This window comes from Sarcophilus harrisii, chromosome 1, assembly GCF_902635505.1.
Source record: "Sarcophilus harrisii chromosome 1, mSarHar1.11, whole genome shotgun sequence".
NCBI lineage: Eukaryota > Metazoa > Chordata > Mammalia > Dasyuromorphia > Dasyuridae > Sarcophilus > Sarcophilus harrisii.
The window spans coordinates 54,150,480-54,172,223 of record NC_045426.1 but is presented as its reverse complement, the minus strand read 5'-3'; the positions used below and the strand labels follow the sequence as shown (position 1 = coordinate 54,172,223).

At 38.3% G+C, this 21,744-nt stretch overlaps 1 protein-coding gene across 3 annotated transcripts in view; it reads left to right on the top strand.

Moving 5' to 3' along the window:
- Nucleotides 1-21,744, top strand: part of NR2C2 (nuclear receptor subfamily 2 group C member 2) — a 115,228-nt gene that overhangs the window by 69,041 nt on the left and 24,443 nt on the right. For 2 of the 3 annotated variants that reach the window (XM_031955691.1, XM_031955706.1), the window contains 5 exons: nt 6,173-6,373; nt 8,829-8,931; nt 11,654-11,833; nt 18,750-18,897; nt 19,994-20,087. In XM_031955691.1, coding sequence (XP_031811551.1) covers nt 6,173-6,373; nt 8,829-8,931; nt 11,654-11,833; nt 18,750-18,897; nt 19,994-20,087 — 726 coding nt within the window. The remainder of the gene's footprint in view (nt 1-6,172; nt 6,374-8,828; nt 8,932-11,653; nt 11,834-18,749; nt 18,898-19,993; nt 20,088-21,744) is intronic. The other variant, XM_031955697.1, reaches the window with a different exon arrangement.

The following is a 21,744-nucleotide window of genomic DNA, read 5'->3' as shown; positions in this document are numbered from 1 at the left end:
GGTTGCAGCTCTGTGTGAGAAAGGGTGCGGTCAGCTGCCATTTGTGCTTCTTAGACTAGTCCAGAGTTTAGCAGTGTATTCAGTGTCCTTTTGGTGTTAAAATACAATATTTGAATGTCTAGTAGGCATTAATAAAACTTTATACACTGTTGATGTTTGTCTTTAAAAAAAAAAAAAAAACACCAAACCCCCCACAATTTTTCCTGGTTGTTGGTACTTAGTCTGGTTCCCTTTAATGAAGTTCCTTTCTTTAAATCCCAATGAAGGGAGAGTAGGAAGGGGTCCGTTATGGGTCAGAGGTAAAAACTCAGGTTTTTGTCATGGGGTAGAGTATAGTCATAGGCTGCCTGCATTGGAAGGTGTCTTACTGGTTCTGTAATCTACCCGCTTCACTTTAGATGTTTGGGGATGTTAAAGGCCTGAGTTTATACAAAATGCACCGTGCAGCTGGGGCTTGAACTCCAGCCTCCTGACCCACCTTCTTTTCACAGTGTCATCATCCTACCTCACTTGCTGGCATTTATTAAGTGCCTGTTATATGCCAGGCCCTATGCTAAGCCCTGGAGATACAAAGAAAGGCAAAAGCTAGTGAACTTTTCAGGGAGATCACAGTCTAATGGGGGAACCAACACACAAACAGGCTTTGTAGGGAATATATATATAGGCATAATCAGGAAAGGGAAGGCACGGAGTTAAGAGGCCAGCAAAGGCCCTCTCTAAAGGTGAGACTTCATATGGGATCTTTGGGAAGCCAGAATCGAGAGTGCGCTGCGTCCTGGACGGCTCCGAAAATGTCCCGAGCCAGGAGATGGCAGGATCTTTGAGCTCCAGGTCCCGGAATGGAAGGTTACACGGTGGCGTCTGAGGCGTGGGGGAGGGCGCAGGAGTTTGTAGGAGCCACTGCAACTTAGTCAGTAGTGGGGACAACTGGAGCGAGGAGACTTGAGGCAGCAGAGCCAGCAGTCCGGAGTCCGGATGGGGAGGTGCTGTCTCAGGAGAGCAAAGGGAAGGGAGAAGCTAAGGGTTATGGCAGCAGATTAGGTGGAGCAGGAGAGAGGGGACCGATGGCCCGAGGCGCAACGGCAAGCCCTCAGCCAGACTGGGGAGGAACTGGGGGGCGCGGGGGGTCATGAGCTCCATTTTGGCCACGGGGTTTGAATAACGGAGAGGAAGCTGGAGTTGTGGAAGTCGAGGTCAGCAGAGAGGCTGGGGCTAGATTAGGAGAACCCAGGCTCCTAACGCCATCACCGCATGCGTGGGAGCAGGGAAGAGCAGCGGGCGGAGGAGGGAAGAGAGCCGGGGCCCAGCACGCAGCCCTGTGACTGACTACCCGGGTCTGGGGAGGGTGGGCCGGCAGAGAGGCCGGCCGGGAGGAAGAGGTCCAGAGGGGGCTGAGAAAAGGCGCCTTGGGTGACCTCAGAGCGCGCGCGGGGTGGCGGGCGAGCCCGACCGCAGCGGAGGCGGCGGAACTCCCTGGGGGCGCCTCCCCCCGCAGTGGAGCCCAAAAAGCGGAAGAGGCGGGGCAAGGGGTGACCAGGGTGGCGCCAGTGCGAGGTGCGGACTAGGAGGTGGGGGCCCTAGGCAGCCGTTAGCCAGGCGGCGCCGTCTCCTCATCTGTGGTCAGGGACCATAGTGGCCTCCACCTTCGGGGTTGTCGGGACAATATGAGGGAATATCTGCAAAAGGCTTAAGGGCCGGCTGCCCTCGTGGGAATGGAGGAGATCAGTGGACTGGAGTATCAGGCTGCTCCGAGGGCTCCCCTGCGGTGGAGAGGAGTTAGGGGGATCCTGGGCTGAACCGCTGGGAGAAGAGGGGAAACGGGGCTCCTGGGTGGCCGCCGCTAGGGGGCGCCTTCTCAGTGCGGGGAAAGCCTGGCCTGGAAGTCGCCCGACCCATCGCCCTGAGTCCCACTTCAGCCGCTAACGCTTATTAGGGGTGATCCTGGGCAGGTCACTCCGTCCCGGTGATCTCAGTTTCCATCTGTAGATAAATGGCAAACCCCTCTCGTGCCTGTGCCAAGAAAAGCCAAAACGGGGTCACAGAGACTCAGACGGGACGCACATGTGTCTGCCGCAGGAGAACTGTTGTCACGTTTTTCTTGGTGGTCCTGAGGCCGCCCTGCCTTCGGCGCTGATCACCGAGAACCAGGATGATCAGTCACTGTCTCTGTGCGCGCGTGTGTGTGACTTTAATAACAAAAGAGAGAGGCGTTGCCTCTGCCCTTCCTTTGGCGGTTTGCTTTTCTGTGAAGCAGCGGTTATTAAGAGATGACTGTTTCTTCCTCTTCGCATTTGGAGAGCGGGAATCATAGGCCTTTACGATGTGCTCCTAGTGGCTCTGGAGGGGCTTTGAGATGGCAGGCCTCACTCAGGCAGCGCAAATGACCGGATCGTGTAGGGAGCACAGTCGTTGTTTGTCCGTCCTTCTCGAAGACATCCGGGAGGTGGCGCCGGGGCATGCAGGCAATCCAGCGGCCAGACACAGACCAGGGCTGGAGATGGCCCTGGATAAAATGGGAGGCTGGGCCTTTTTCAGCTACGGGGCGGCACCCATTCGGTGACTAAGGCTAGGTAACCGAGGTGAAGAAGGTCCTCTTCTGCCTAGTCCAGGTAGCCGAGTAGGAAGTTTGAGAGATGGGGGTGTGGTATTGGGGATAAAGAAGGACCCATAGTCATTACATTTGAAGAGAATTGGCAGACTCTGCAAGGTGAGCTTAGTGATGAAAGAATTAGGGGCTTCCATGACTCGGATTTGAAAATTAAGACTTGGACTGGGGAAGAATTAGGGATAATGAAAATCCCTTTAAAATGTACTAGAGTCTGGTTTCTGGTTGTAAACTTCTTTAAAACTGCCATCACTCTAGATTTTGATTTCTTGAGATGATTTGGTTTTGGGTTGGGGAGTTTTGGATTTTTTTTTTAATACACCTTTAGGTTTTTTAGTCAGAATCATTTCTCAGGGAACCTTTCGTTTTATAGACCTCATCGTCTGACACCTTCTTGACAGATCCTCTCCACCCTGTGGTCATTCCCTCAGCCTCTGAACTGATTAGCTTTCTTCATTCTGTTCTTTCTTTTTCCTGTTACTTTATACCAGAATCATCTGCTTTGATGCTTTTTCAGCCAATTACCTTTTTATTGGGACAAACTAGATAAATATAAGCATGGCGGTATTTACCCTTTCTAACACTACTGTTTTGAAACCCCCAGAATCAGTCAGCCAACAAGTATTTACTGATGGTCCCAGTCCTTACAGAGGTCATTCTTGCTTGGAGAAAAGACTAATACACAAAGCATGTAGAGAGTATTCCATGACAGATTTTATCACAATCAAAGTATATGGTTTGCAATTATGTGCGGACTTATATCATACAGATTGTATTCCATAGCACTTCCAGAGTGAAGATTAGTGAGCTGTAGTGTTGTCCAAAGAGGGTTTACAGGGCAAGTTTAATTTTATTTGGCTTTTAAAAGATAAGAATTTACATAGGAAGATAGAAGGCCACTGTTCCTGTTGAAAGCTGACTGAAGGTTTTAGGACTGAAGTGAATGTGTTATGATTGTGAAATAGTAAGGGTACCAGGCTGATCTAGAGTGAATTGCACTTAATGGGGAGTAGAATAAGTTGGATTGAAAAAAGGTGGGACCAGATTTTGGAGTAGCCTTGAAGAGACCCCAGAAGTCAAATATCTTCTTCTTCTTCTTCTTCTTCTTTTTTTTTTTTACTCTGGTCCAGGTTTTTATTGTTTACAACTTCAGAGTAAATATATAAAGATTTTCACTTTGTAAATGAATGCATTCAACAAATGTTTTTTATGATGACTATTGTGTGCCAAACTAGCCTTCCCTCAAAAAACTTGCACACTTCTAAGAAGAGCTAATTAAATATAAAGTTTATAGAAAGTACTTTTAAAGAAAAGAAGCGCTGATAGAATCAAAAATAATCTGCAGGAGCTAGACCCCAACCTTGGCTTTGGAGAAGCTTGAGATTGATTCCCAGAGGTAGTCTTACATTTGTGTAGCTTTCTAGTTTACAAAGCTTTCATTATTTCTTGACAATCTTGTGAATTAGGTAAGATAGGCAGAGTCCCCATTTTGAGATTTACAGGAGTTAAATGACTTGCCCAAGATTCTACAGCTAATAAATAGAAAAAATAGAGTTCAGATTACAAGCTCATTAGTTATATAGCCGTTCGAATTTTCAGTGAGGTTTAGGGAAAGCTTAGCAGTTGTGATATTTTAGCAAACTCATTACCATAGGATTCTATTTATTTGTGTTTACAATGAATGATAGATATTCTTAGAGAGTAGTTACTTATGCAGTTTTAGACTGGCATATAAATCACAACAATTACATGTCAGCACAATACAGTATACTTAAAACTTCAGGCTCCATATTAAGGTGCTTCCTACAAAGAAAGCATGCAAAAATCCCATAATATTTGCCAGTGGATTCATTTTGTTTTGTTTTTCGTGTAATTTTTATTTTATTTTACTTTTTTTCTCTCCCTAATTCCTCTTTCCGACTAAAAAGAAAAAAAAACTTTTCTTTTTTAATAATAAAAATGCATAGCTCAGTGAAACAAATTCCTGCATCATGCTACTGTTTTTGGAAATAACTTGTTATATCCATCTAGAAAGCATTACATTATAATTAACTTTTAATTCTCCATGAGTAGTATAAATAGCTACCCAGAATCCTTTTTGTGTGCCTTTCCCAGCACCTACTATCCTGCTTAATAAACATGTGATGAGCTAAATGATCCCAAGGTCCTTCTAACTCTTAAGATTTAGGATAATAAAAGACCCCAGCAAAGGAAGGTGATAAACATGGAAAGAAGACATAATTTGTGGAAATGTGAACATTTGGCTAAAGCTGAGAACTAATTATACATTAAGATTCTTGTCGTGAAATTATGCCCTATTTTGAATTTCTTAATAGGGAAATTGCTTTAGGAAAAATTTATAACTATATGTGTATGTATTTATAAAAGGAAGCAAAAAAAAAAAAAAAAGAATAGAAGAACAGAGATGGGAGAAATCTCTAAAAGGTCATCTAGTTCAACTTCCATTCCAAGCAAAAATATCTGGTAAGAGGTCAGCAGCTTCAGCTTGAACATTTCAAATTAAATATCTTAAAACTTTATAAGCAGAAATATCTTAAAATGCCCTTGTTATATATACATTTCTCTTCTGGATTTTTTTTGGGAGGGTATTTATAACAAGTATTATTTCAAGACAAAACCAAAAATCTTGGTTTTGTTTTTCCCCTTCCCTCAAATTCTCTCTGTTTTTGACCTATAAGACTGCTAGGACTGTCCATACAGAGATTGTGGACCCATTCACTAGTCACATATTTTACATTAACACTTATTATTTTAGATCACATTTGAAACTATTTAATCTCTATTCAAGGAAAATGGTCCCTTTTAAGAGATATGTATGTATATATACATAGATGTTTGTCTCTGCATATATGTTTATATATACATACACACATATACACTCATTGAATAATAGGTATTCCTTCTGTACTAAGTTCCAAATTTATCAGTGTTCAGTTTGTATAATTCTGTTCTCATTTGAGAAGCATAGTGATACAATAATAATTCCCATTTCTGCATCACTGTACGATTTCCAGCCCTACTGTGATTGCAGCCCTAGAAAGTGCATTGTGCCAGTATCTATTATTCCTGTTTTACAAACCAAGTGAAGTGCCTTACTCAGGGTCACATCACCAGTTAGTGTCCAGTTGTACCTGGAATTGAGGTCCTCCTAATTCCTTCCAGGCCGCTCTGATCTCCACATCCATGACTGAGAGCACTGGACCTGAGCTCTTCCCTGGGATCCAGTTCTTAGTAGAATGGTGTTAAGTTTATACTGGTCACTTAATTTCTCTGGGCCTTAGTTTCCTCATCTGTTAAGTAGAGAAAATATTGTTGGCCTACAGGGATGTTGTGATGATCAGTTAGGATAATGTAAGTTAAACCGCTTTGACAACTCTAAAGCATTCTACATTTTTATATGGTAAGTTATTATTGTCATCATGGTAGTAGCCAAAACCTCAGTTACTTATATTGTTTCAAACCCATCTCCCGTCTGTAGCAGCATTTAGAAATATCAATGTCATCTTGTGCTTCTCAAAACCCTCCTTCCTGCATTTTATCTTGTAGATTGTGACAGATCAGCAAACAGGACAGAAAATCCAGATAGTGACTGCAGTGGACTCCTCCGTATCCCCGAAACAGCAATTTATCTTGACCAGTCCAGATGGAACTGGAACAGGAAAGGTGATATTGGCATCACCTGAGACATCCAGTGCCAAGCAGCTTATTTTCACCACCACGGACAACCTGGTTCCAGGCAGAATCCAAGTAAGCACAGTCAGCAGGAACCAGGGTGTATCATGTGAGCAGACATTAGACGAGAGCTTCGGGCTGACCCCTTCTAGTAGGACTAGGGACAGGCCTAGCAAGTTACTGTCCTGCAGCAGCTCTTGGAGCCCCAGGCCTTGAGCTCCAGCCAATCACTGGCTCCTACCTTAGCTGAAAGGTATTTTAAGCCTTCTTGCCAGAGACAGGCTTGCTTCATTTCCAAGTCCTCTTGTCTGCGGCATGTTCTATCTGTAGATGCCTTCCATTTATTTCAGCTCTCCTCACTTTAAACCACATTTCTATCTTGATTCCCACCATTGACTCTTTACTTTCTGCTAGTCTCGGTCCTGGGTTTCAGTCTTAATTTTGACTTTCAGTCTAAAAGCATAAGATTATAGATTTGAAGCTTGAGGGAGGCTTTGGTCTTAGCCTTTCCCTCAGTTGTATACACCTGACGAGTCAATTATGTAGCAGTTGGTGACATACTTAAGCTCACAAAGGTGGCAAGTCCCAGGGCCTCTGATTCCAAATCTGCTGAATAGCCACATAGTAGATTTTGCCCAGTCTCCTTTAACCATGTATCCCGGTACTTGGCACGCTTGCTTATCTCTGTTCCATTTGAGCACTACTAAACTAGAGAGTGGTTGTAGATTCATACGTTTTATAAGCCGAGGGGTCCTTGAAGGTCATGTAGCCCAAAAACCGTTAGACCTTTACCACCTAGTTCTTTATTAGACTTACTTAGGCAGTTCAGTATTTGGAAGCTTCAAAGCATCTGTGGGAAGAGGTAGAAGAAAGATTTGTGTGGAAGTGTTAGGGGAAAGAAAAGTGTCAATAGAGTCGAGCCAGAGGTTATTTCAGTGCCACATGCATGTTGTGAGTCTGTTCTGTGTAAGGCACTGTGCTCTGGATTGGGCTTAATAAAGACAAAAAAAGAACCCCCTCCCCCCAAGGACCTAGATTACAGGAAACAGGACAACTTTTCATTTCCCCCCACGGTCAGTGGCCAGGAGATGTAGATTCCCCCCCCCCCAAAAAAAAAAAAAAATCCAACATTCAGAAACTTCCATCACCCCTAGCCATGAAATGTACCATAGAGCTTCTGAGGTCAGAACCAGCATAAGTCCCTATAGACCATTTCTGGTTTTAGTAAGCACTAAAAAAGAAAGTAGGAGTGGAGTATTAGGATGAACCAGAGTTCAAAGCTGTAAAATATCAACTTCAGATTCACTTTTAAAAAATTAGTTAACCTTTTTCTTCCTTTCTCAGAGAATTTTCACTTCATTGGAAATCCATCAGCTATTTTTGTCTTACTGAATTATTTGATTATACAGTTTTGATGATTTTGTTTTTTGTTTTTTATAAATCTCATCCCCAAAAAGTGAATTGTTGTGATTTTTTAAATGTATGTACTGTCAGCATTAACAGTAACCACAATCAAGGATATGATATGACCCCTTTTTGCATTATCCTGTCAATACAGTAAGTTGATTGCATATATTATTGGTGCATTTGAAAAGAAAGCCAAAGATAGAAGGTTTCAGAAGTAATGTGGCTCCTCAAAAAAAGAGTACTGAACTTGCTATGTAACCTGTAATCAGATCTGTAGGGTTGCCTGCCAGAAGGCTGCTGCTTGCCTAGGATTTTGTCACTGAGGTTTTTCATGCAGTTATCACCTAGAAAGCATGAGTGGTAGAAATGTTTGCTGGACACAGCATCACACCCTAGAAGGACCATAGACGGATGCAGTTGGGAGACCTGAGTTACAACACTTGTAATCTGTGGGGGTGGGTGACCATAACGCTTCATATCATGGTCTCCTGGTATTTAAAAAAGAGTGCTGATGTTTGTGCTATCCAGGTCACACTATTATTCAAGGGAAGATACCTTGATGATCTGCAAGCATCATAGAAATATAAGGTACTATTGTTGTTATTGTCAAGTGACCCCCAGAGGCATTTCATTTCCATGAATTTGTTAATGAGAGAATTCTCAGTCTTACATTCTGTGTATTATGCGAAGTGTATTTATTTGCACACTAATAAGATATTATACAGTAAGAAGGAAAGCTATCAGGAGTACTTGGCAAGTGTCTCTAATCTGGATGATCTAGGTAGCTGCCAGGTTCTGACCCTCGTGTAGACTAGGATTCCACTCTACTCTGTGGACTCTTATCTTACAAATGTATGCCTTTGGTGACTGCAGCGACCTTCAGACAGAAGCAGTTAGAAAGATGGTGTGCATATATTCTTTTTCTGCCCATTTTTACTGATGACTGGTCAGAGGAAACAGTGATAAAATTAAACCTCTAAAGCCTCATATCTGCTGTCTTGGTGTGCCCATAGGTGCCCCTTGTTTAGATTCACAGGATTAGGACTTTGTGGTTAAACAGTCCTATATGCTAGGTAATTCAGTTGTTAATCAACAACTTAACTGTTTGCAAACTTCTTCTTAGATTGTGACCGATTCTGCTTCTGTTGAGCGCTTATTGGGGAAAGCAGATGTCCAGCGGCCTCAGGTGGTAGAATATTGTGTGGTGTGTGGAGACAAAGCATCAGGTAAATATACTGAAAGTACGGGCTTTGTAGGGAAATTTGCAAAAAAAAAAAAAAAAAAGCTAATGAGCCGAATTTTGGTAAGAGACAGTTCAGAGAAAGAAGCTAGGAAACGTCTCAAATAATTTGAAATACAAAATCAACTTTTCTAGTTACTGCAGACCCTGAGAAAATGAAAGGGAAGTAGATAAAACCAGGTTTGATGAGCCAGCTCTTGCACCCGTGTGGATGCAGGGGTTGGTTCTCTGGTGCTATCCTCAAACAAGAATAGGGCCCAGTCACCTCCTGGACTTGGCCTCTCTTTGATTTGCCTTTTGCCATCACTTAGAAGCCTGGCAAGCTAGTGATATGTGTTCCTATGACCTAGAAAACATCTTATTCCTTGTTCCAGATCACTTATGCACACAGCCCTGCCCAAGTCTACTTTCTGGGAGAATATATATTAACGTCAGAGCCATTTTTAAGAGTGCTTGACCTTGTTTCTTTTCAATCCCCAAAACACTGAGTGAACACAGCCACAGTGTTTGTCACTCTTGGGTGACTTGCCTGATTTCTGGTACTGCTTCTAGTAGTAACAATTCCATATTTCTTTCGTGATTATCAAACACACATATGTAAGTTACATTAGGATCTAGGACCAGTTTTATCAGTGGTTAGAACACAGTGCCACTTAACCTCACTCTGTTTCATTTCCACAGACCATGCCCTGAACTCTGCCCAGTAAGCTCACTGTTGTATGCTATTGTTCTTAAGGAAGACTAGATGAGAGAATGTGGATAGATAAATGCAAATCCATCCCTGCTTCTGGGAAAACAATTCAAGGCTATGAATAAAGGCCAAGGGAGCAAAATGTCCCTAAATTCGATTGCACTTCTTGGTTTTGCTGGGGATCGAGTATAATTTCAGTCCCCAAATTGTTGTCTAGTTTCCTTAGTAGTTTTTTTTCTAACAACAATGGCAGTGTACTTCCTCAGCACCCTAGGAAGATCAAGATACAAGTAGAGATGTAAGTTCTTTCTGTATTTTTACAAATCATGTGGCTTTTTAAAATATTTTAATTTGTATGATAAGCAAGGGTATTTGCAAATTCATTTTTTAATCTTACAAAACCAGACATTGACTATATGTGTAAAGAAAATTCACTAAAGTGAATGTTATAGTTACTTCTAACAGTCTTGCCATCATTTAAATTTATAGCTATGTCATTTAAGCTATTTTAAATGTAATCTACTTTTATATTGCCTATAATATGCTTTTTAAAATTTGTATATGTCAGGCAAATGTTTTTGTTTCATCATAAGCTCCTGTCTAATTTTTCTTGGCATTCTGTTCATATTACAAAACTTTTTGAAGGAATGGCATTAATTTCTCAAAAGTTGTGAATACATTTTTAGATTTAAAAGTTAGAAAAAGAAAACAATTCCAAGGCACAAGATAAAAATAGTGGTGTCTTCATGTAAAAGGGAAAAAGTGGCATAGCAAGAAATTTGAAATGACCAGAAGTTTCCAATCTTCATAGTTTTCTTTTTGGTCTTATACAAGAGCAAAAAAACTCAACGTAAGGCGTTAATGGTATTTTCACATATTACTGAACTATAAAAATTCAGTCAGAAAAAGTACCAAAATATCTACTATGTGCTAAATACTGTTTTAGACAGACCTTGGGTACATAAAAATGAAATGAGGTAGAATTTCTGCCCTCAGGAAGTTCACAGTCCCAGTCAGGGTTTAAGATACATGAAGAACCTTACAAGACCCATTTTAGTAAGTGTATCTGAGGTACCCAGAGATGATGTGAGAGATTTGGGAAAGTGGGGTTGGGGTATGAGATTCCATATAGCCCAAGAGTTCAAAAAAGGCCTTCATGGAAATAATAATGACTCTGGAAGAAAGAAATGAGATGGAGCAGCCAGGTGGCGCAGTGGATAGAGCACCAATCCTGAAGTCAGGAGGACCTGAGTTCAAATTCGGCCTCAGATACTTAACATGTCCTAACTGTGTGACCCTGAGTAAGTCACTTAACTCCAATTGCCTTAGCAAAAAAAAAAAAAAAAAAAAAAAAAGGGAATGGGACAATAGTGAGTGACCAGTGGCATGAGCAAAGACACAGGGTTTGATGATGGCAGGATGAGATGGGGAGAATATCAAGTAACAACAGCACTGGGGGTGGAATGGGACAGAAAGAGCAATGTGAAATAAAGTGAGAAAGATTAAGAAAGGTCCAAGAAATTTGTATTTCATTCAAAAACAGTGAGAAATCAGAAGGAAAATCAGCCCACAGAGATATGCAGGATGAATTATAGAAGGAAACTTGGTGATGGGAATTTAGGAAGGCAATAAGGAGGGAAAAAAGATTTGGATGTGGAATTGCATTTCATAGTTGTATTCTAGGATGACCAGAACCCCAGCAACTCTCATCTCCCTCAGAATCCCAGAACAAAAGGGGGCCATTTAGCCATGGCACTTGTCAAAAAGTCTTTGATGACATCATGCCCTTATCTAGCATTCTACTTCTTCTGAGAAAAGTTATATGCATTTGTGATCAAAGACACAGTCTGAAACTAATGAACTTCTCTCCTACTGTAGCCTTCACTGTTGAAAATTATATTTTAAATGATTTAACTGTGCGGCTCTTCAAGGCCTAACTTAGAAATGTTATTGGGATTGGGGGGGAGGGGACTTAACTTTCTTTCGGTGAACTCTCATTCGTTTTCTTTCTCTCTAGGTCGTCACTATGGAGCTGTCAGTTGTGAAGGCTGCAAAGGTTTCTTTAAAAGAAGTGTAAGGAAGAATTTGACTTACAGTTGCCGAAGCAACCAAGACTGTATCATCAATAAACATCATCGGAATCGCTGCCAATTCTGTAGACTTAAAAAGTGCTTAGAGATGGGAATGAAAATGGAATGTAAGTAATGAGTAGCACTAAAAATTATGGTATACTTGCTGCAAGAAAAAATGGGTACAATCCTATTCAGAAAATGAAAATTTTTAAAACATTCTGGGGGGAAAAAAACAGCAGCCATTTAATTTTACTTTCAGTATAAATTTGGTAGTTAAAGCAGTAGGTATTTTTAAAAATTAACTTGGTAGTTAATGCACTGAATCAGTGAGTAATCTATATGTAGCACTCATAGATAGGACATTACCCTAGTTTCGTTAGGGAGATTTAAAAAAATAAACTTTGTTTTAGACATTATTTCTTATTTTTCAAGAACTAAGACTAGAGATATTGAAGATTGATTCTATTCAAATACTCTTGCATAGCATTCATGCTATGGGCTTATCAGTCTTTTAGAAAAATGTTAAATTTCTGTAGTGAGTTATACATCAGTGCTTTTCCCCAAATATGGAAAGAAAAAGATACATTGACAGTTTGAGTGCATATCAACATCTTTTGTGTTCTTTTTTAAGCAGTGCAAAAGTATACTTTTCATCCATGAAAAAAGGAGGAGGTTTTCTACTACGTCTAAGTCCTGAGTTGTATATATAATGAAACTGCTGGATAGTCACATGTATTTGAATTCATACTATTCAGAGTTATAATTATGTGAAATGTAGTCATTGGTTCCAGTCCAGTGGAAACAACAGGTTATGTGAATTGTATGTGAAAGAGGGGCAGCTATTTAGGACAACTTATTCTGGAGTTGTTCAGGGAAGCTGAACTTCCCTGATACTTTGATACTTCCAGGTAAGTCTCTCCAACAGTGAACCAAAATAATTGAATGATCTATGTTTTTAATGTGTTTTATTGAAAAAGTCAGCCATCAGTCATCCTGATGATGAGCTTTTTTAAACTTAAGTAGGCAAATTCATAAATGATTAACATAGAAACCAGTCACCATCTCTGTACTAATATTTGGTATGTTATACATAGGACCAGAAATTTTTTTAAAGTTCATTTAATTATTTAAATAATAAAATTATTTATGTTTCCTCAGACATAAAAACAGTTTTTAACATTCATTTTTAAAACTTGTAGTTCCATATTCTTTCCCCTCCTCTTTTCCCATCCCTCCTTATATCGAGAAGGCAAGCAATTCAGTTTAAGTAATGACTGTATGTGTAGTCATGCAAAACATTTCCATAATAGCCATGTTGGGAAAGAATATATACATTCCCCACTTTCACTCCCCAAAATGCAAGAGAAATAAGGAAAGTAAAAAAAAAAAAAAAAAAAAAAATGCTTCAATCTATATTCAGATACCACCAGTTCTTTCTTTGGGGATGGATGGCCTATTCATAAAGAGTCCTTCAGAGGTATCTTACTGTAGTGTTGAGAATAGCAAACAAACCAGAAATTCTAAAGTGAAACTGTCATGAGAAGAGAGGAAAAAATAATTTAGAGAAAGGATGTCTCTACAAAAACATGGAGATCAAAGCCTAGGAAGAAGTGGAGACCATAGACAGGAACATAAAAATTGCTCAGAAGGCTTACCCAACTTAGATCAGAAACTCAGGAAAATTAAGACTAGTATTTGGAGAACCAGCCAGCCTGGAGGCATTCCCAGAAAAACACCCTTTAGTGTGACAAATCATTTTGAATCAGGTCATTCCATAGACTCACCCACTTCTCTTTCACCTTTTCCTACATAGTCTTGTGGGAAAGCTGGTTAATGGCACATAAATTCGGGAGAATGAAGGCAAGTACCTGGAGAGGTACCAGCCTGGAGGCATTCCCAAGAGGTGACTAGATGAAAGATGGAGCAGGGACCTGGTCCACATTACCTAAGTGGCAACTTTAAGTTAGTCATTATTACTTTGCAACAGCAGCAGTGGCCAGAGTTAACACATTCCAAATAACAGATATAGCAGCAAACTTAGGATATAATCTTAGTAATACATTACCTGGCTTCTGGCCCAAAGGACACTTTCTTATTCTTTTCCTTTTGAAAAATACCATCCTTGGTATTTGAATATTATGGATTATTATTGTTCTGTAAGAAACGATCAGCAGGATAATTTTAGAAAGGCATGTAGAGAGCTAAAAAAAACTGATGCTAAGTGAAATGAGCAGAACCAGGAGATCATTATATATGGCAACAAGAAGATTATAGAATGATCAAATCTGATGGATGTGACTCTCTTCAACAATGAGATGATTCAGACTGGTTCCAGTGATCTTCTGATAAAGAGAGCCATCTGCACCCAGAGAAGAGAACTGTGGGAACTTAGTGTGGATCACAACATAGCAGTTTCACTCTTTTTGTTGTTGTTTGCTTGCATTTTGTTTTGTTTTTCTTTTTTTTCCTTTTTGATCTGAATTTTCTTATGCAAAGTAATTATATAAATATGTATACATATAATTGATTTAACATATATTTTAACATGTTTAACATATATTGGATTACTTGCCATCCAGAGGAGGGGAAAATTTGGAACACAAGATTTTGTAAGGCTCAGTGTTGAAAATTATCCATATATATGTTTTGAAAATAAAAAGCTTTAATTAAAAAAAAAAAAAAAAAAAAGGAAAAATAACACTATGTTGTGATCCACACTCAATCCTCACAGACCTCTCTCTGGGTGCAGACAGCTCTCTCCATCACAAATCCATTGGAACTGGCTTGAATCACTTCGCTGTTGAAGGGCCACATCCATCAGAATTGATCATCATATAATCTTGTTCCTAATAACTGGATTCTTTATAATGACTAGGTGTTTGGGATACATTCTCCCTGGGTACTTTTTCTTTAGTTTTGATATTTTCTTTAAGTAGATGTTTACTTGAAGCAGGGCAATACATACAGAGTAAATGTGAAAGGCTGGAGCAGAATCTACTATGCTTCAGGTGATGTCAAAAAAACATCCTGATCTCAGATCAAGCAAAAGCTAAAATTGATCTAATTAAAAGAGATAAGGAAGGGCACTATATCTTGCTCTAAAGGGCAGCATAGATAATGAAACAATATCAATATTAAACATATGCACCAAGTGGTATAGCATCTAAATTTCTAAAGGAGAAGTTGAGAGCTGCAAGAAGAAATAGAGAGCAAAAACTATATCAGAACTAGATAAATCAAACTACAAAATAAATAAGAAGTTAAAGAGGTAAATAGAACACTAGAAAAATTAGGTATGATAGATCTTTGGAGAAAACTAAATGGAGAAAGAAAGGAGTCCACATTCTTCTCAGCAGTTCATGGAACCTATACAAAAATTAACCATATATTAGGACATAAAGACCTCAAATTCAAATACAGAAAGACAGAAATAGTAAATCCATACTTTTTAGATCAAGATGTAATAAAGATTACATTCAATATAAAGCCAGGGGAAAATAGACTAAAAAGTAATTGGAAACTAAATAATCTCATCCTAAAGAATGAATGGGTAAAACAGCAAATCATAGATACAATTTGGGTTAATAATTTAACCCAAGAGAATGACAATAATGAGACATCATACCAAAATGTGTGGGATGTAGCCAAAGTGGTAATAAGGGGAAATTTTATATTTCTAGAGGCCTATTTGCATAAAATAAAGAGAAAATCAATGAATTAGTCTTGCAACTAAATAAGCTAGAAAACGAGCAAATTAAAAATCCCCAATCAAATACTAAACTTGACATTCTAAAAATAAAAGGAGAGATTAATAAAATTGAAAGTAAAAAACTATTGAATTAAATAAAATTAAGAGTTGGTTCTATGAAAAAAACTAACAAAATAGATAAATCCTTGGTAAATTTGATTAGAAAAAGAAAAGAGGAAAATCAAATTGTTAGTCTTAAAAATGAAAAGGGAGAACTTTGCACTAATGAAGAGGAATTAAAGCAATAATTAGGAGTTACTTTGTCCAACTTTATGCCAGTAAATTTGATAATTTAAATGAAATGGATGAATACCTTCAAAAACATAGGTTGCCCAGATTAACAGTGGAAGAAGTAAATTGGTTAAATAGTCCCATTTTAGAAAAAGAAATAGAACAAGCTATTAATCAACTTCCTAAGAAAAAATCCCCAGGACCAGATGGATTTACATGTGAATTCTACCGAACATTTAAAGAACAATTAACTTCATTGCTATATAAATTATTTGAAAAAATAGGGAATGAAGGAGTCCTACCAAATTCCTTTTATGACACAGACATGGTACTGATACCTAAACCAGGTAGGATGAAAACAGAAAAAAAAAAAATTATAGACCAATCTCCCTAGTGAACAGTGATGTAAAAATCTTAAGTAAAATATTATCAAAAAGATTACAGAAAATCATCCCCAGGTTACTACACCATGACCAAGTAGGTTTATACCAGGAATACAGAGAGGTGGTTCAATATTAGGAAAACTATTAACATAATTGACTATATCAATAACCAAATTAACAAAAACCAAATGATCATCTCAATAGATGCAAAAAAGGCCACTGATAAAATTCAACACCCATTCTCATTAAAAACACTAGAGAGTATAGGAATAAATGGACTTTCCCTTAAAATAGTCAGTAGCATCGATTTAAAACCGTCAGTAAGCATCATATGTAATGGTGATAAACTGGAACCATTCCCAGTAAAATTAGGAGTGAGACAAGGTTGCCCACTATCACCATTACTATTCAATATTGTATTAGAAATGCTAGCTTCGGCAATAAGAGATGAAAAAGAGATTAAAATAATTAGAGTAGGTAATGAGGAAGTCAAATTATCACTCTTTGCAGATGATATGATGGTATACTTAGAGAACCCCAGTGATTCTACTAAAAAGCTATTAGAAATAATCTACAACTTTACCAAAGTTGCAGGATACAAAATAAATACACATAAATCATCAGCATTTTTATACATCACTAACAAAATCCAACAGCAAGAGATACAAAGAGAAATTCCATTTAAAATAACTGTCAATAGTATAAAATATTTGGGAACCTATCTGCCATGGGAAAGTCAGGAACTATATGAGCAAAACTACAAAACACTTTCCACACAAATAAAGTCAGATCTAAACAATTGGAAAAATATTAAGTGCTCTTGGATAAGTCAAGAGAATATAATAAAGATGACAGTATTACCTAAACTAATGTATTTATTTAGTGCTATACCAATCAGACTCCCAAAAAACTATTTTAATGACCTAGAAAAAATAATAACAAAATTCATCTGGAAGAATAAAAGGTCAAGAATTTCAAGGAAACTATTAAAAAAAAAAAATCAAATGAAGGTGGCCTAGCTGTACCTGATCTAAAACTAGATTATAAAGCAGCAGGTCACCAAAACCATTTGTTATTGGCTAAGAAATAGACTAGTTGATCAGTGGAATAGGTGAGGTTCACAGGACAAAATAGTCAATAACTATAACAATCTACTGTTTGACAAACCCAAAGACCCCAACTTTTGGAATAAGAATTCACTATTTGACAAAAACTGCTGGGAAAATTGGAAATTACTATGGCAGAAACTAGGCATTGACTCACACTTAACACCATACACCAAGATAAGATCAAAATGGGTTCTTGATCTAGGCATAAAGAATGAGATTATAAATAAATTAGAAGACCACTTCTAATTTAGTTTACCTCTCAGACCTGTGGAGGAGGAAGAAATTTGTGACTAAAGAAGAACTAGAAATCATTCTTGATCACAAAGTAGAAAATTTTGATTATATCAAGTTGAAAAGCTTTTATACAAACAAAACTAATGCAGACAAGATTAGAAGGGAAGCAATAAACTGGAAAAACATCTTTACAGTTAATGGTTATGATAAAGGCCTCATTTCCAAAATATATAGAGAATTGACGCAACTTTATAAGAAATTAAGCCATTCTCTGATTGATAAATGGTCAAAGGATATGACAATTTTCAGATGATGAAATTGAAACTATTTCTACCCATATGAAAAGGTGGTCCAGGTCACTATTGATCAGAGAAATGCAAAGTAAGACAACTCTGATACTACTACACACCTGTCAGATTGGCTAAGATGGCAAGAAAAGATAGTAACGAATGTTGTAGGGGGTGTGGGGAAACTGGGACACTAATGCATTGTTTGTGGAGTTGTTAATGGATCCAACCTTCTGGAGAGCGATTTGGAACTATGCTCAAAAAAGTTGTCAAACTGCATACCCTTTGATCTAGCAGTATTACTACTGGGCTTATATCCCAAAAAGATCTTAAAGGAGAAAAAGGGACTCACATGTGTAAAAATGTTTGTGGCAGCCCTGTTTGTAGAGACTAGAAACTGGAAACTGAATGGATGCCCATCAATTGGAGAATGAGCAAATTGTGATATACAATGTTATGGAACATTATTGTTCTGTAAGAAATGACCAGCAGGATGAATACAGAGAGACTTGGAAAGATTTACATGAACTGATGCTGAGTGAAATGAGCAGAACCAGGAGATCATTATACACTTCAACAACAATACTATATGAGGATCAATTCTGATGGAAGTGGCTCTTTTCAGCAATGAGAAGATCCAAATCAGTTCCAGTTGATCAGTAATAAACAGAACCAGCTACACCCAGCGAAAGAACACTGGGAAATGAGTGTGGACCATAACATGGCATTTACACTCTTTTTGTTGTTGTTTGCTTACATTTTTGTTTTTCTTCCCAGGTTATTTTTACCTTCTTTCAAAATCCAATTTTTCTTGTGTAGCAAGACAACTGTATAAATATGTATACATATATTGAATTGAACATATACTTTAACATATTTAACATGTATGGGACTACATGCCATCTAGGAGAGAGAGTGGAGGGAAGGAGGGGAAAAGTTGGAACAGAAGTTTTTGCAAGGGTCAATGTTGAAAAATTATCCATGCATATGTTTTGTATATAAAAAGCTATAATAAAAAAATAAAAATAAACACGTTTATGTTTTTTAAGCTGTTCAGAGTGAAAGGAAGCCTTTTGATGTGCAACGGGAGAAACCAACCAATTGTGCAGCTTCAACAGAAAAAATCTACATCAGGAAAGACTTAAGAAGTCCCTTAATAGCCACACCAACTTTTGTAGCCGACAAAGATGGAACAAGGTCAGTGGAACATCCTGTCCCTTTGTTTGTAGGATATAAGAGTGAAGGTATAAAATTAAGGTAGAGGGAAGAGGCTCAGGATACTTGAGTCAGACTCCCTGAAATGGATCATGTTATATCTTCTTCATGCTTCACTGTCTTCACTTGCTGACTAATAGAAGATGAGCTCTAAGTCATTCTCTGTCCTATCTCTTCTTCAACTGATTCCCATTATACCCTCCCAGTTATACCCTTATGAGAAAAGGAATTGTGCCTAAAATGTTTTATTTGTAACAGTCATGATACCTCTACCAAAAAAAAAAAGAAAGAAAGAAAGAAAAATCTTGAATCATTTGGCTGCTCTCTCTCTCTCTCTTTTTCTTTTAATATCAGAACTTTTTGTTAGATGCATTTCAATCTCTGAAACTTTTACCAAGTATAGACTAAAAAAATCTTTTTTGCTGAGTTCCTTCCAGATCATATTGGATACCCAGTAAATGATATAGTGACACCTGACTAGACTAATTAATTATTGTGTCAAACAATTTAAAAGATGCAAGAAAGACAAGGAAGTCAAAGATCTATGGAGAGCACTGGTTCTTGAGCTGGTATCCATGAACTTATATTTTTGGTTTAGGATTTTAATTTAAATAACTACATTTCATTATAATTGACCGTCTTTGTAATCCTATATATTTTATTTCATGTATTTTTAAAAAATTGATTTTGAGAAGGGGTCCAAATGCAGGCTTTGCCAGGGCTATAGGATACTAGAAAGTTTAAGAATCCCTGATACAGAGGACGATGGAATTGAGACCAAATTTGTGATATGCTGAAGGGAACTTCCCTTCCCTGGCAGAATTTCTGTAAACCACAGCCAAATTGGAGACTTCACAACACTTCAAAGTAGTCTTGTAGGTTGTTGCCTCAGATGTCCACATCCCAAGAAAAGGAGCGTTATCTATTCATTATAGAGATTTTTGTCAAGAGCTTTCATCTTAGTCCAAACCTTATTGCTAAGAATTTTGAAAGTTTTAGTTTATCACATGAGCAAATCCTAATAGTGTAACTAATACAACACCAGAAGTTGCTCTCATGGTCTTTATGTCTCTACTAGACAAACAGGTCTCCTTGACCCAGGAATGCTTGTCAATATCCAGCAACCTTTGATCCGTGATGATGGCACAGTCCTTCTTGCTGCTGACTCCAAGGTAACAGCCGTCCCCTGGGACTTTATTTTCCTTGAGAGAACTCTGGGCTTGTAGACAAGAGAGTCAGGCTTGTAGCCTGACTCTGCATCCATCCTAGTGTCTAGGGAAATTGCCACAGTTCGCCAGCCTTGAGTTCTAGCCTCAAGATCCAAAAAAGTCAAAATATCTTAATTACATAGAAGTAATATTTTTACTGCCAACTTTACAGGGTTATTGGGTCATTCAAATGAGATGAAGCATGTAAAAGTATTTTGTAGCCCTAAACAACAATAAAAAATGAGAGTTATTATTTACTTGAAATAAATACTGTGGAGGTTTTCTGGAGGCAGCCTTGGTCTCAGTTGAAATAAATAATTACTCCAAAATCGCAGCCAGCTGGTAAAAATGCAAACGTTTATTTCTCCTTCCAAATTAACCCAGTTAGCCCAGAGACCTATCTCTCTGCTTGAGCTCTTGCAGCTTTGTCCTTGGCTTCTGCCTCTGCTTTCTTCAGCCTCCAGCCAGCACCAAGGTAGAAGATACGATGAATCTCTCTTGCCTCTAAGATAGGGCTTGTAGGCTTTCTTCCAGAGTGTTCTGTCTCTGACCCCCATTGATGTTCCGGAGAAATTCTCTCTAGCTCTAAGAGCTTCCTCCATATATATCATCTCCCAAAGGTTAACTCCTCCTTCTCGAGGCAGGGATTATGGGTTATCTCCCAGAGTGTTCTCTGGTCCTAAGAACTTCAAGGGAGGTGTGAATTCAGACTAAGCCATCCCTGAATTCTCCCAAACGTGTGAACTCCATTGAGTACTTAGATACTTATGAGCTCTCTAAAGGTATGAACACAAGCATTGTTTCCATCAGTTGTACTTAGTGCTTTGTTTCAAGTTCTGGCCCAAAATATCTTTTTCTAAGATCAAATCAACTCCAATGGCTTAACAGTTTGTAAAGATTCCAACAAAATACATCACAAATTTTTAACATAAATTATCACCTTGGTAGTATCTGTATCTGTGCCGGATTTGTTGTCCTCACTGAAATAATTTGCTATTTATTTAGATTATGATAAGGACCCATCACCAATAACCAGCACCTCTCAACTCAGTACCATTCACGAAAATGTAAATTATCTTAAGAGAAACTCAATTTTTGTGTGTGTGCTGCATTACTATTGTCATCTCGTAATCATTAAAACATGTTATTATGCAGATTTCACTTGTTGAAAGTGCCATGGCTTCATTCTGATGAAAATAATTTGCTTTCTAGCACACAGACATTTATTATGTAGTAGTTATGTTTACTTGTTCAGAATTCCTTTTGAAAAAGTTCATTATTATTACCTTTTTATAAAATTGTTCTGGGATCATATATTCACCTAGGTTTCTAAAAATGAACTTGGTGGTATATTAGCTGTTTGAAATTGAATACACAGCAAGTCACAAAATAAAATGGTACATGCATCATTTGAGAGACATGTCTGAATTAAAACCAGCTAAAGTAAAGGCCTAGGAAAACAAATACTCTGAGGGAAAAGTAAAAACAATTTCATCCCATGAGAAGACAGTATCCTAAATGATATTGGATTGCAAAATTGCTTTTTTCATTGCAGTTATTATGTTGATGAAGCTTTCTTCTTGATGTCACCCTCTACAGCAGAGCTTAGAGACTTACAGCT